The following is a 14761-nucleotide window of genomic DNA, read 5'->3' as shown; positions in this document are numbered from 1 at the left end:
AGGACGATAGCATCTTCGCTGGAAGAAGGATCGCCGGCCCACCAACAATTTCCTTCTTCAAAGCAGCATTAGTGGCTCCATTAAAATCCTGTCACCCTCCTTCCTTTATGGCTTCTGAGCAGAGGAGAAATCGCAGTCATTCAAATGCTAAGTGACGTTAGCACTCCTGTGAATATTACAAAAGAAGGAACTACTCCATCATCCACCATGCATGAGGAAAAGAAAAAGAGGAGACCAGTGTTTTGAATATCCCCATCTCCCTACCTCTGCAGTATCTCGTCACAAGCCATTACCTCTGCAGAAAGCAGACTGCTTGACACACTCAGAACACCGTACTGTGTCAGTCTTCATTAAGACTTAACCATGTGCACCAACACATACTGGCAGTCGCCTCAGAGACTGTCTCGCTGATGTTATCGTGTCAGCAGGTTTTCAATCCCTCGCTTTTAGACATCATAAGAAATGAGCTTATCATGGCAGCAAATGATTCGATGAGGTAATTGCAGGGAGAGGCGCATTCTACACCACAGGCCATGGGACAACAGTTGATACGTATAGGAGTTCAAGGGGGCATAAAGGGCTCCACCGTCCCATCCGTCATTAGAGGAACTGTCTTAATAAAGCTCTCTCTCTCTCTTTCTCCACAGGTCACAGATGGAGGAACCATCAAGCAGAAAATCTTCACCTATGATGCTATGTTTAATACCAATTACTCCCACATGGAGGACTACCGCAGGCGTGAGGACCTGGTGTACCAATCAACAGTCCGGTGAGCTTTGGAATCCATTAACTTTAATTTAAACAGGACTAGTGATTCATTTAACTCTGCTTGTAGTGTTCCGCTTAGACTCCATTCATTCCGGTGATTTAAATTATTTTAGCACTATAGCTCCAAAAGCAGTAAATGTTTTGAAATTTGTGTTATTTTATTTATTCAGAAATAAAACAGAGGATGTATTGGTTCATAGAGTCACGGTTTCAGTTCGGACCTTGGGTCACGGTTCGGTATGACTTTGGTTCATCGGGGAAAAAGCAACTTAAAGTCCCTCATCTGTTATTCTAGGTTTCCCCCATTTATTACTTTTGACTGACAGTGCTGCAAAGCTGATGGATTGGCCAGACTCAATGTCTGTCATCATGCAAATCCATCTTGAAAAGCTCCAATCCACAATGTGTGTGCTACACCGAACACAGCTCAGACCAATCAGACCAGCAGGGTTTAGTTGTACTGTGAGCCAGTAGCAATGGCTGCCACCAGTATAGCAGTTAGCTCAGATGTAGTTATAACACAGTGGCAGAACATTACCAAATTTATTAAAACAAGAGCAAAGAACAGTTTTAGATGAAGCAAGATACTTTCGCTATTCTGCCAACCTGCTTCAGTATGAGTTTGTGATTGCTACAGGGTTTGGGGTGTGTGCTGCAAGCTGGGCGATTAGCTCAGACGTAACAGTCAAAAAGCAGCCCTTTAGTTAGACTTCAACCACGCTTCTCTAACAAAACAAGAGCAAAGAGCCACACTGTAACTCCTCTTGGGGGGGTAGATGTTTTTGCTCTCCTCCAAATCTGCCTTAGAACAAGTTTTATTCATATCATGTGGTACTGTTAATTGATACAGCAGCATTTAAGTGTCCAGCTATGTAACTGTATTCCTGGAGCTGTGCATGTCTATTTTTTTTCCAAAGAATCTTGCAAATCTTGTATCCTCTCCATTCAAATACATTCAATACTCATCAGAAAATATATTTTATGGCCTGGTGTTTTATGCTTTCTATGACTTTTGTACCACCGACACTAGGCAAATATTACAGCTCCATGATCTGAGATATTAAACTAATATTTGAATCTTTATTCAGATATTGAACAAGTAGTCAGGATGTTCACCACGGTTTGTCTTGTGTTTATAGAATCGTAGTAGTTTAAATGTTAATCAAATAACCTCATGACACAGTGATAGTACATGCTCTGAGATGAACTCCTGCACAGCCTCTTTCCCTTCAGCCATCTGCTGTTGATCCAACCAGGCCAGGCTGCAGTGACCGAGCTAAAGGGTTAGTGCATTATTACATGAGGAGAGTAGTCATTCTCTCTTTCTCTAATCAGTGACTCAACTCAGGATAAAGAGTTCACTGTTAAAGATTTAGCCAACATCTGGTCAGGCTGCTCCTGTCTCAGTGGTGCAGATATCACCTCTGTAGTCAGGTATTTTATCATGGAGAAGCCTCTATGATATTACACGGACTGAACATGGCAGCACTTTCATCGACAGGCTTTACAAAGAGAGAGGAAGAGACGTAGAATGAGATGGTATTAGGATGAGGAGTCATCTGGCCCCGGTTGGCTTGATTACACGTTTAAGGCATCCTGGGGACTGTCTTCTTTTAGCCCTGGCTCTAACAATACAGCTGGCAGCTGGCAGCCCATCTCCTCATTTCTGTTCCCTCGACGCTTGCTCTTATTCAGCTGCAGATATCCATGCCTGAATGTTAGCTGCACAAAGGAAGCTCTGGCCATGCATCACAACTATCACGCTGCTTAAGCCACCAGGAGATCTGGATGGAACTGAAACAAAGAAAAGCATACATTATTTCAAAGTTCAATCTAAAACATTATGAATACATTTTTGGCAAAAACAGAGCTAGAGCACTTTTCATTTTACTGCCAAGATATTCACACAAGCAGAAGACACGTAAAATTTGCCAACATTTTTAAGGTGAGCTGCATTAATGCAAACAGATGAATTTTTCAGCCCTTTTTCCTGCCAGCCCCGCGATAGAATTTTTCTAAGATGAATGAACGAGAGGGAATGATGGTGTTGATATCAAGCGACTAGTTCCTAACCACTGCATGTCTTAAACTGCATCATTCTCGTTTCTTGAAGTTGGTCCACCCATTTACCAAATATTGCCAATGCATGTTGCCGAGACATTTGTGGAGTTAAGACGGTGCTCTCTTGCTTTTGGTTAAAAAATATGACCTAAGATAGAGTTTCAGTACTTTTGATACCACCAGTCTTTAAAACCCCTTAGAATTTCTGGGTAAAATGAGTCAAAAACTCCTACTCAGGAATACCCAAACTGAATTCCATGCTAGGTTGTAATAACCTTGCAAAGCCAATGGATTCGCTTGTTTCCATGTTTCTCACTGGCCAATCCATCTTGCAAAGCTCCCATCTGAACCGTTTGGGTCCGGTAAGAAAGTGACAGGACCAGTCAGCGTTGAGGGGCAGTGCTTTCCGGTGTAGCGGCAGAGCCGTGACGTAAGCAAGCAGCAACAAGAGGCCGGTGCAACTATGGCAGAAGACATTAGTGTAGATGCTGCTGTCGTATCAGTTTTATTAGAACTTGACGACATTTCTTCCTTAAAAGAACAAAGAACAGCATTGAGTACTGACATGTCTATGGTCGCCATGGTTCACGTTATGCAGTTCTCTATGGAGTTTACTGCTCGGTAGTGGGGCTACATCACTTGTTTTGTTGCTCTGATTGGTCTATAAAGATGTGACAGATGGGACATTCATCCAATCACCCTCTGAGTTTGTTTTTCAAAGGCTCTGCCCTTTCCTAAATGCCATCTATGGAAGGTTTTCTAGATGGATGTGTGAAACACATCCATCTGGTGTGTCAGGTTAACAAAGTAGCCCTAAACACAAATTATTTTACTCAAAAAGTGTTATGCCATGATTTCTATTAATATATGCAAATCTAATTTTAACAACCTCAGGGCAGACAGAGCTTTGCGTCCCCCCGAGACTTCTGGCGCCCCCCCAAGGGGATCCCGGACTCCGGGTTGGGAATCATGGCAATAGAAAATTTGAAAAGCGCTGTTCACACCAAATCCCCTTACAACCTTACATAGCATGAGCAGTTTTGCAAAAAAGAATGGAGTGAAATCACAATGTCTAGATGTGCAAGTATAATTGAGACCTATCCACCCAGACTCAGAGCTGTGATTGCAGCAAAGGTGACTCTACTAAATACTGACTTGATGCAGGTGAATATTTATGCAGTCACTTATTTTTCATTGCATGTTTTATTTAATTGGCATGACTTTGTAGAGATTTGTTTTCACTTTGACATTAACATGGGTTTGTTGTAATTTTTGGTCACATTATGTTGACCATGATTGATTCATAAAATCAATAAAGGGGTCAAATATCTAGTGGGGTGAATACTTTTTATAGGCACTGTAGCATGATGCTGTTAGGAGCTGCTGTGAAATAGTTTCCAGTAGCCATTAAACCAAAGCTGCTCCACTTCTAGCATCTTTTTCTAATGCTCCTACTTGCATCTTTCCATTTCTTCTCCTCTTTGTCCTTTAAATTCTCGGTGACTCCCCTCATGCGCATTGCTTCCTCCTTGTGTTGTTTCTCCTTCTCTCTTTTTCTCTCTTGTGTGGTGCAGCCGCCCAGCTGAGGATGATTTATCTGGACAATCCGAGTATCCCTTTGGGAGAGTCGGCATCATCACAATGGGATGGTGCACACGCTTACATGCACACTGACATGAAAACATGATTGCACACACAAACACCCCCCCACCCCCCCACCAACTCCAAATACAAACACAGAGAGGATGCAGGAAAAAGTGTAGCAGAAAACATCGAGGAGGATTTCAAATGAATCAGCATCAGAACAAAGTGGATTCTACCTGCACTGACCCGTATCCTGGCTTGTATCAGAATGCTTAGCCTGTGTTTGTCAACCAGAGAGAAAATGTGCACTCCTGCCACAGTCACACCTCGCTCTCAGTTAAGGAAAAACTCCCATCGCCTGGTCACAGTCCCACTTTCATGGTGTAACACGGAAGCTCAGCAGGGCTCAGAAATGCAAAAAGCTGAATTTTTACTCCCCATAATCTTCCATTTCCACCTGAGAACGGTAAATCTTCTGTACAAAGCCGTAGCAGGCTGACAAATCCACTTGTACGAGCAAATATGAATGCCTCAATATGCTGTATCTTTCATAAACTCAGAGGAAATATATTTTTAGCTTTGCCTTTTCTTCTTTTTTACAATCCCCTTCTTCTTCTTGCAGAAAAAAATGTGATTGCCACATGATAATAGAGTAGGAATAATCATGGATATTTCCTCCTCACATGCCAGCTTCCAATTATTTGACTTTTTTTCAGCAGTGACGTTAATATTGACTGCATGTGAGATTGCCTAGTTTTTTCAGGGTTTGACAGCTGTTAGTCATAATCTTACAAGAATGGAAGCAGCTGTAACTTTCTGGGTATTAGAGTGCCACTGCTTTGATAAGTCCTTGTAAAACAAATGACAGCCCCAGCAGTGTAGATGACACTCAGAGGCTGAAGGGCCTTCAGTATTCAAGCTTAAATCATGATAGTAGGATTCTACACTCTACTTTTACTAAAACCTTCCATTTAGATAAATTAAATAAGATGAAATAGATGAATGTGGAGCTATGAGAGATATTTTTACACTATTTTTTGGTATGTTATTAAAAATCAGACTGAAAGTGTAAGCAGTTATTTTTAGATCTGCTGCAGCATGCAGTGTGCAATATGCCACTATCATGTGGATTGTTTCTACTTTTATTTACTGATTCTACTGTAAAGAAATAAGAACCAATCAGGTAATCAATCAATCTTTGTTTTTGTAGTACCAATTCATTTCTAGAGTTTAAAGAGAAAGAAAAGCAAAGAAGAAACAATCAAGAAAAGAGGGAAATGAAGACGGGGGTCAGGTAAAAAAAAAGAGATTTGAGATGCTTGAGACAATTCCAACACCAGGGTGTTGGGTATCGGCCAATACCTGTGGTATCTTGTCATCTTATATTGCATGGAATGTGTCTTGTTACCTCCACCAAGGAGATTATGTGATCGGTTGGGTTTGTTCATTCATTTTTTCTTTTAACAACATAACTCAAAAAGTTGTGGACGGATTTTCATGAAATTTTCGGGAAATGTCAGAAATGGCATAAGGAAGAACTGATTCAATTTTGGAAGTGGTCTGAATCACCGTCTGGATCCAGGAATTGTTTAAAGGATTCTGTACTTTTGGGAGATAGGGCGAATGGTAGAGGTCTGCACTGTTACCACTTTACACCAGGAGATGGCAGACATGAGTAACTTCAATCCCAGCATTATTTTGGGTGTGTTTCTGTTCAAAGTTTTGAGGTTTGTAGAGTTTAAAAGATGCATGCCCGGTCGAGGAGACGAGTCGGAGCATAACAGAGAGAAAGACAGCAGATTGTAGCGAGAATACTCATGATGCTGGGAGGAATAGAAGAATATTCACCCTCTGCCATGACTTTCGGCCGTCCGTTGAGACCATGGGTGAGATTGTCAGTGCATCTGTTGGCACCGGCAGGCAATGCTTCCATCATGACAGTCCACATGTAGAGAAGCCAATGCTTTGCCTCACTGTGTTTCCACCCCACCGGGGAGGGAGTAATTGGCGAATGCCGTGGTGGGGGGCACATGGGGATGGATCCAGGAATTTTTTAAAGGATGTTTCACTATTGGGAGATAGGACTAATGGCGGAGGTCTGCGCTCTCTGAGTGCTTTTCTAGTTTTATTGTATCTTTAATATCATCATAGTGTATCATGTCATATTGTTGCTTATTCTGACACATGAAATCCTGCACTCTCAAATGCACACCCACAAAATGGCCCGTTTTCTAAACTGTACATGTCCTGTGACTTTGTTCGATTGACAAGCATGAATTTTCATTCCTTTGAGCAAGAGACCATTTTCTCTGTGAAGTATAAAAGCAGAAGTAGGGTGATGTTATATAGCTCCACAAACCCTCTTATGGGACAGGGTCATCGTGGATGGCTGAGCTTACAGTAAAAGTTTCTGATGTTGACACTGAAGATTGCTGTTCCAGTCCTTTTCCTGCCAACTCTGGACATGTCCACAATTGTTTCTTTAACTTTTTTTTTTTTTTTTTTTTTTTAATACCGTGCTTCTTCACATTGGTATCATCTGCTTTTTGACAGTTGCTTGTTGCAAAGAAACAGTACAGGGACCCCAGGAAAAGACACAGGCAGTCTTGTTTGTGACTTTAATGATTGAATAACTGTCCTGGAAACAAATTAAAAATCAATCCAGTGTGTAAATGCAGGTGAAAAGACAGGAAAAACACAAAGCTTATCAGATGTGTCGCTGTACTTTACATCTTATGCCTGGGATGTTTTATACACGTGTAGTCATGTTTAATCCATGCTACATGCCATGCTATGAAAAATTGTTTGCCCCCTTACTGATACCTTACTTTTTTTTTCATGCTTGGATATTTTACATCATCAAACTAATTTTATATAAAGCAATCCTGAGTAAATGCAAAGTGTAGTTTTTAAATGATTATTCTATTCATCAAGGGGAAAAAGCCAATCAGACCCACCTGGACCCATGTGATCCAGTTTTTGCCCCCTTGTTGAAACATGGCTTAACTTCTATTCACCACATTTTTGCAAAGCTGAGGTCAATTTCCATAGCCATACCCAGGCCTGGTTAGTGCCCGACCTTTTAGATCAAGAAATCACTTTAAAAAAACTGTTTCACAAACTATAAAGACCACAAGAAGCAACACATCATGAAGCAATTGAAAGAAATTCAGATGAGAAACAAAGTCATTGACATATATCAGTCTGGAAAGGGATTACAAAGCCATTTCTAATGCTATAAAACTCCAGTGAACCTCAGTGAGAGCCATTATCCATGAATGGAGAAAACTTGGTCCAGTAGGGAACCTTACCAGGAGTGGCTGTCCTACCAAAATTTCTCCAACAGCACATCGGCGACTCACCCAGGAGGCCAAAGAAGAACCCAGAACAGCATCTAAAGACCTGCAGGCCTCACTTGACCCACTTAGGGTCAGTGTTCATGTTTCTACAATGAGAATGAGACTGGACTTACATGGCATCCATGAGTTCCAAGGCCAAAACCACTGCTGACCAAAAAGAACACAAATACTTGTCTCACATCTGCAGGAAAAAAAAGAAAGGAAAAATAAAAACATCTGCATGGTGGATATTTAGGAAAATATCATGTAGACTGACAAGACAAAGATGAACTTTTTGGAAGACGTCTTTCTCGCTTCATCTGGGAAAAACCAACACAGTGTTTTGAAAAGGAACATCAGACGGTGAATGTCTGGCAATCAGATCATAACCTTAAGATAAAACACACTTGGGATATGCAGCAGGAAAATGGTCCTAAACACAAGTGTTTTGAAGCTGTGGCACAACCTTAAACAGGCCGTTCATGCTTGAAAACTCTCCAGTGTGGCTGGACTGAAACAATTCTGCAAAGAGGAGTGGGGCCAAATTCCTCCACCGTTATGTGAAAGACTCATTGCCATTTATTGCAAATGCTTACTTGCAGATGTTGCTGCCAAAGGTTGCACATTGACCAAAAACATGCATTTTTTAGGCACAGCCCTGCACTTATGCACAGAATTTCTATTGGGGAAAAAGAAGAATATTAGAATCTGTTTATCTTTCCTCTCTTGTCGTGACCAAATAAGCACTCTGTAAATATTAAAACATGTGCTGAAGATGTTTTTGTGGCTCAAAAGATCACCAGGGGGTCTGCTGGTGATGAATGTGGGCAAAAATTAAACCCCCAACGTCTCTCATTGAAAGGTAACAGAAGTCACCTTTCACTGCTTCCTCCATCTTCACAATGACTGCATGTGAATGGATGCTTGTTGACATGTGGTATAAAGCACATTTTATTGATAAAGAGACTTGAAGGAGGCAATCTGACCACAGATCAATGATGAAACACAGTATATCTGCCAGATTTTTTTAACAGCTGTGCTGTTTCCTTTGAAGCATATCTCAAGCGTATAAATGCAAAAATTTGAACACTATGCAGACAAAAGTATTTGTCCACACTTGTTTATTACTGAATTCAGTTGTTTCAATCAGACCTGTTGCCACAGGTGTATAAAGTCTCCATTTTCAAACATTTTTGATACAAAATGGGTTGTTGTGAAGAGCTCATTGATCTCAAGTGTGGTACTGTGATGGATGTCACCTTTGTGAGATGTCATCCCTGCTGCATGTTCCATGGTTAACTGTAAATGAGAGAGTGGAAGAATTTAGGAGCAACAGCAACTCAGCCATGATGAGGAAGATCGCAAATCACAGAGTGGGGTCAATGACTGCAAAGGCGCAATGTTGGCGTAAAAGTGACCAATATTCTGCTGATTCCATAGCTGAACAGTTCCAGACTCCCACTGGCATTAAAGCCTGTGTCCATAGCCGGCTTTCTCAGCGCTGGCAGTGCTTATTTTTAATTCAAAACCAATGCAGCCCAGCGTTGTGAGTGCTCAGCACTTTGGGCAGAAAAAGGGCCCTCAGCATCAGCTGTTTTTGTGGCTGATCTTAAAGCATTTTCTGATGAAAACCTCTCAGCTTTTGGAACAGTGCTGCATTTGTCTATGTCACTACTCCCTAACTTGCCAATTGAACTCAAGAATGGGCGGGACTTTCACCAATATGAGAAGAGAAATCAATCTGACTTGACCCCTGACCCTTTTTCCAAGGGTGGTTTTCAGGTCTGCATCTGCTGCCTGTGTCAGGACAGGATTCCTTTACATTGTCTGCATGTCCTCTCTGTGATACTTCCTTGAAATATGGAAATATGAAGCACAAAGAGCTGTTTTAAAACAATGTGACAGGTTCTACCAAGGAAAGTGGGATTTATTTTTTGTAATGTAGCAACAAAAAGTGCTGGCAAAAGTGCAAATTGAGGTCCTAAGCGCTGCCAGCACAAAAAAGACGGCTATGGACGAGCAGCCTGCAAGCAAATGTAACCACAAAAGTGGAGTGGGTCTCCATGGTCAAACTGCTGCATGCAAGCCTCACAATACCAAGTCAAAGCCAAGCATCGCAAGGTTTGGTGTAAGGCACACCAAGACTGGACTGTGGAGCAGTGGAAACATGTTTTGTGGAGTGACAAATTACTCCTCTGTTTGCCAGTCAGATAGTTGAGTCTAGGTTTGCTGGATCCCGGATCATTACCTGTCTGACTGCATTGTGACAACTGTGAAGTTTAATGGAGTAGGGATAATGGTTTGAAGCTGTTTTTCAGGGTTCAGGCTCGACCCTTTTCTCCAGTGAGGCCAATCTTTTGATGCTTCAGCATACCAAGACATTTTGGACAATGCTATGCTTCCTGCTTTGTGACAACAGTTTGGGGAAGGCCCTTTTCTACTCCAACATGACTGTGCCCCAGAGCACAAAGCAAGGCCTATAAAAACATGGTTTGATGGGTTTGGTGAGGAAGAACTTGACCGGCCAACAAAGAGCCCTGACCTCAACCCCATCGAGCACCTTTGGGATGATCTGGAACTCAGATTGCAAACCAGGCCTTCTTGTCCAACATCAGTCCCTGACCTCATAAGTGCTCTACAGAATGAATGAGCATAAATTCCCACAGAAACACTCCAAATCTCCAAAAGCCTCCCAAGAAGAGTGGAGGCTGTTATAGCTGCAAAAAATGGTCCAGCTCCATATAGTACATGTATTTGAATACAAAGTCATTCCATTCCCTCTTGGTGTAATGAGTAGGAGGCTGAATACTTTTGTCCATGTGGTGTACTTGGTGAGATTTGGTTAACTTATTACAAGCTAAAATGACACAAATTGCTTGAAATTGAAAGAATAGGGCCAAAAATGTCACTAAACACAGGAAGGACCATGTTTCAAATGGCGGTACACAAATGTGCTGCCTGGCAGTAACCACCAAACACAAAGATGAAATTGAAATTCCTTGTTTCTTTTAATTTGCCTTGTGAAAAGATTTTATTACTGAGACGTTTGACAAGTTGAAGGTGATCAAAAAATAATTTTTCAAGCTTAATTGTTCATTCCAGCAATGTCAAGGGAATCAGTCTTTTATATTGTTTTTTTCCTCCTCGCACAAAATTTAAATTTCAGGAGGCGCTGTGGCTCAGTGAGGTGTTCTCAGTAATTGATAAATATTTCCTGTGGGAAGTCGTGTTAAGAATGTCTATTTTAATTTTGTTTTGATTACAGTGGCAAATTAAACCTGTTCTTTCTGATATCTTCCCACTCAATCTCAGTCTGAAGGTGAGGGTCCCCGCTGAGGCGAAGTACGTGTGAAAGAAAGGATCGACTCCTGGTTGGCTGGTTCTCATTCATTTGTGCAAAAAGGTGACAAAACAGGAGAGGTGGTAAAAATTGTTTCTAGTGAAATAAATTGATGTTGAAACAGTTTATTTGCAATTTTATTATGAAAGTGTAACTAAAGTACAGAGTTCAGCCTGAATTTTAAAAGAAAAGAAAATGCCACGGACGAGACTGGGGAGAGGGACGAGACACTCCCACTCACTCCTTTCTTTCTCCACTCTCAGCTGTGACATTAGAGTGATTACCATTGTTAGCTACAGTGTGATGCAAGGCTTTATTGTTATTATGATGAAGTGAAATACAACAATACAACTAAATGGCAATGGTGTTGAACTATAAAATCAATAATGATTAAAGGCTTGGAAGTAATTTAATAATTAACAGTGTATAAGTCAATTAAAAACAGTACATAAGACACTTTAAAACAGTAGAAAAGACAGATTTATAACATTACAGTTAGTAGTGGATGTGCAAATGAGGATAAGACTGCAGTATAACAAACAGATCATAATACTGAAAATGTAATGGCCATGCAGACAAGCATAACACAGCAGCAGTGCAATATGTAAACACAATGGATATGCAAATGTGCCTTAGTCAGCAGTAGAACTGTGTGAACAACTACAGGTGCAAGTCACTTGTAAATATGCATGGAGTGTGGTTCATCCAAAGCAAAGAGTAGACATAAGAGCATATGATGGGGGTGGATTATTTAGAGGTGATTGACAGCCTGAGAAGAAGTAGTGACACTTTGGCGAGACCACAATTAAAAGTTAGCACAGGCAGCAAGGAAGGAGTTGCTGGAGGACCATGGACGTCTTAGGCCTTGTTTTTGGCTCCCTGAAGATCCTCAAAACTATTCCAGCCCCAAACAACCATTACAGTTAAAATAAGAATTAAAATTGTCATTAAAATTTGATTTTAACCCTTTGGGCCCGATAACTGCACATTTTTTTAATATATACATACAATCAGTTAAATGTAAAATAAAAACACGCTCATTTGGTTACATTTGTGCTGAAATCTATGTAATTAAAAAAGCTGTAAAACAAAAGTGCACACAGAAATGTCTGGGCCCCTGACAAACCCAGAGAATGGGCCCTCCCCAGTTGTGATTTATGGATATCAATGCATAACAGTTTCCTCATTTTGAAGCTGAAAATGTGACTGGGTATGAATGCTGAAAGTGTCTATTTTTGCCAATTTTGAAAAGACTTTTCCTACCCAATTTTGCCACAATTATTTGGCACAATTTGGACAATTTTTCCTCTTTTCTCCCCTATTTTGCCAATTTACACCAATTTTGCCAAATTTTAACCCATTATAATCACCTTTCCCTACCAGTTTTATCAATTTAAACACTTTCCACCACTTTTTCTACCTTTTTTTGCCACCTTCTGCCTACTGTTGCCTCTGCTGACCCACTTTTGCCACTATAAACCACTTTTCATCACTTTTTAGCACAAATTTTAACCACACTTCACTATTTTTATGCCAATTTTGCCACTTTAACCCATTTCTTCTTCTTTTAAAATCCAATTTCACCACCTTTCCACCAATTTCTGCCATTTTTAACCCATTTAATTCTGTTTTAAAGAAAGGGGATTTACATTTTTAAGACATCTATTTATACTATGGCAGAAATCAACTAAAAATAAACATTTTTATGCTTTGATAAGAGTGGTTGTTATTCAGGTTAATTCTAACATGTGGTTATCAAAGCTTAACTTTATAGTGGACCAGGATTTTGCAGACCTTCATGGGCCTCCAGTTTGGCTGGGCCCCAGAAACCTCCCCCCTTCCCCCCCCTTATGGACGGCCTTGTCTGCACGTGAATGTGCATGACTGTGTTCAACAACCTGCAGGTACAGTAGGTGGTCCTGGTCTTTGGCACCTTTATTTTTGAGGGGTGGCGGACTAAAAAGGTCGAGAATGTCTGGTATAGAGGGCAAATTTCTAAAAAATAAAAAATAGAGAAATTAAATACCTTGACCTTAAATGTTGAGATTTGGACCATTAGAGTTTGGTAGCATGGCGTTTTAGCTGAAAAAGTGGTTTGGGGGTTTAGTTACTCTTTAAAGTCTAAAACAAAGTTTTTAAGTATATTATGAAGAATATTCTAAGGGTAGGAAAAGTAAAATCTTTGTTTCTTTAATTGGTAATGAATAAGTAAAAGCTAACCCAGTTAATGCACAGTGAATGGGGTTTTCAGAGCTTCTGGAATCAGCAGAAAGTCCTTTTTTTTGCCATGTTTATTTATGCGCTCTTACTTTTCTTCCAGTAATACCTCCATGCTTTCCTTTTTTTCTCCTCTTTGCATTTCCATGGATTTGAATCCATGAATACAGAGCTTAGGAGAGCAAACAACAGAACCACAGCTTTGAGCATAAGAACAGAGAGATGAGCTACATCAGCACTTACTATAATGTAACCAGCCAGCACAAAGCCAATCACACCTCCCTCAGCACTCAGAGAATCACAGCATGATCCTCATCATTTTGTTTCTTGCTCATTCCTTTACGAAACATGGCTGATTACACCGCACTCTTTGCATCCAGAGCTGCAGGCACTTTGTCTGCGCTTCCCATCCAGCGTATACTTCATACAGTCGACCATCCTGACCCATTCAACTGTAATGCTTCAGGCCAGAAAGAGTATCTGACAATGTGCCAGTTAATTTGATGCAGAGATTGACTGGATGAGCTATCAGACGGCACTCTGTCAGGGCTCCTCTTTTTCACCCTCCATCTATCCAGGCAGGGGCGAGCATTTGCTTGCATTTGTAGGCAGGGGGAGTTCTGCAGGAAGGCCTACATAACAGGAAAGAGCTTTCAGATGCAACTCCTCGGGGACAACCGATCTCTCTTTGCGGTACTGTTTTTGCTGCTCCTCCATGGGGGCCCATTGCTATCGATCCTCACCGTGTATGCGCTAGGGTTTTTCTCGTGTACAGGGGAGGTTTTGTGGTGTGTTTAACATGGTTTGCTGGAAATTGCTTGTTTATTCTATTACCTTTTCACTTGGTTGTGTATTACCAAGCTAAATTCTACTAATATTACTTTTAGTTTGAAAAGCAGAGCAAAATGCTTGATTCTTTCTTTTGAGTGTCTTGCTTTTATTACTCCAGTACCCACCTCAGATTTACTCAACAGCTTTGAATACTAGTTTCTGCATCTACCTTTTAAGTTATTTGGCTTCAGTAGTACTTAATTTTATTTCAACTCATTTCAAACCAACTTTTAATTACCTCATTTTGTCTCAGAACCCATCTTTTCATAACTTACTACCTTTAAATATGACTTTTGTTTGTTCTTATGTCCAGCTGGTGTTTGCTCATGAACAGTGCTGGCAGCGTTAATGTTTTGGTAATGATATGAATAACGTAAAAAAATTAACACTCAATTAAAAAAAAAAAAAAATCCTTTCTAATGCCATTCTATTTTGTGCTTTTGGTTGCACTGCATGCTAATGAAACGAACAGAAACTGAATACTATAATGCATTCACATGGAGTTTTTTGTAAACCCCACATGGTTTTCCATGTGTTTTGCACTGAGAGGCTTGCATCTCGCACCTCTGCAACAAAGCCCAGATCTTTTGAGCGCTGCAGTGATGTTTGTTCTTCTAGAACT

At 40.7% G+C, this 14761-nt stretch overlaps 1 protein-coding gene across 3 annotated transcripts in view; it reads left to right on the top strand.

Moving 5' to 3' along the window:
- The window catches only part of igsf21a (immunoglobin superfamily, member 21a), a 521040-nt gene that overhangs the window by 306268 nt on the left and 200011 nt on the right, over positions 1-14761 (top strand). For all 3 annotated transcript variants that reach the window (XM_041783290.1, XM_041783288.1, XM_041783287.1), the window contains one exon: positions 648-769. In XM_041783290.1, the coding sequence (XP_041639224.1) occupies positions 696-769 (74 nt within the window). In that variant the 5' untranslated portion in view covers positions 648-695. The remainder of the gene's footprint in view (positions 1-647; positions 770-14761) is intronic.

Source organism: Cheilinus undulatus, linkage group 3 (genome assembly GCF_018320785.1).
Source record: "Cheilinus undulatus linkage group 3, ASM1832078v1, whole genome shotgun sequence".
Taxonomy (NCBI): domain Eukaryota; kingdom Metazoa; phylum Chordata; class Actinopteri; order Labriformes; family Labridae; genus Cheilinus; species Cheilinus undulatus.
The sequence above is the reverse complement of the archived record's forward strand: the minus strand, read 5'-3'. Positions and strand labels throughout refer to the sequence as shown.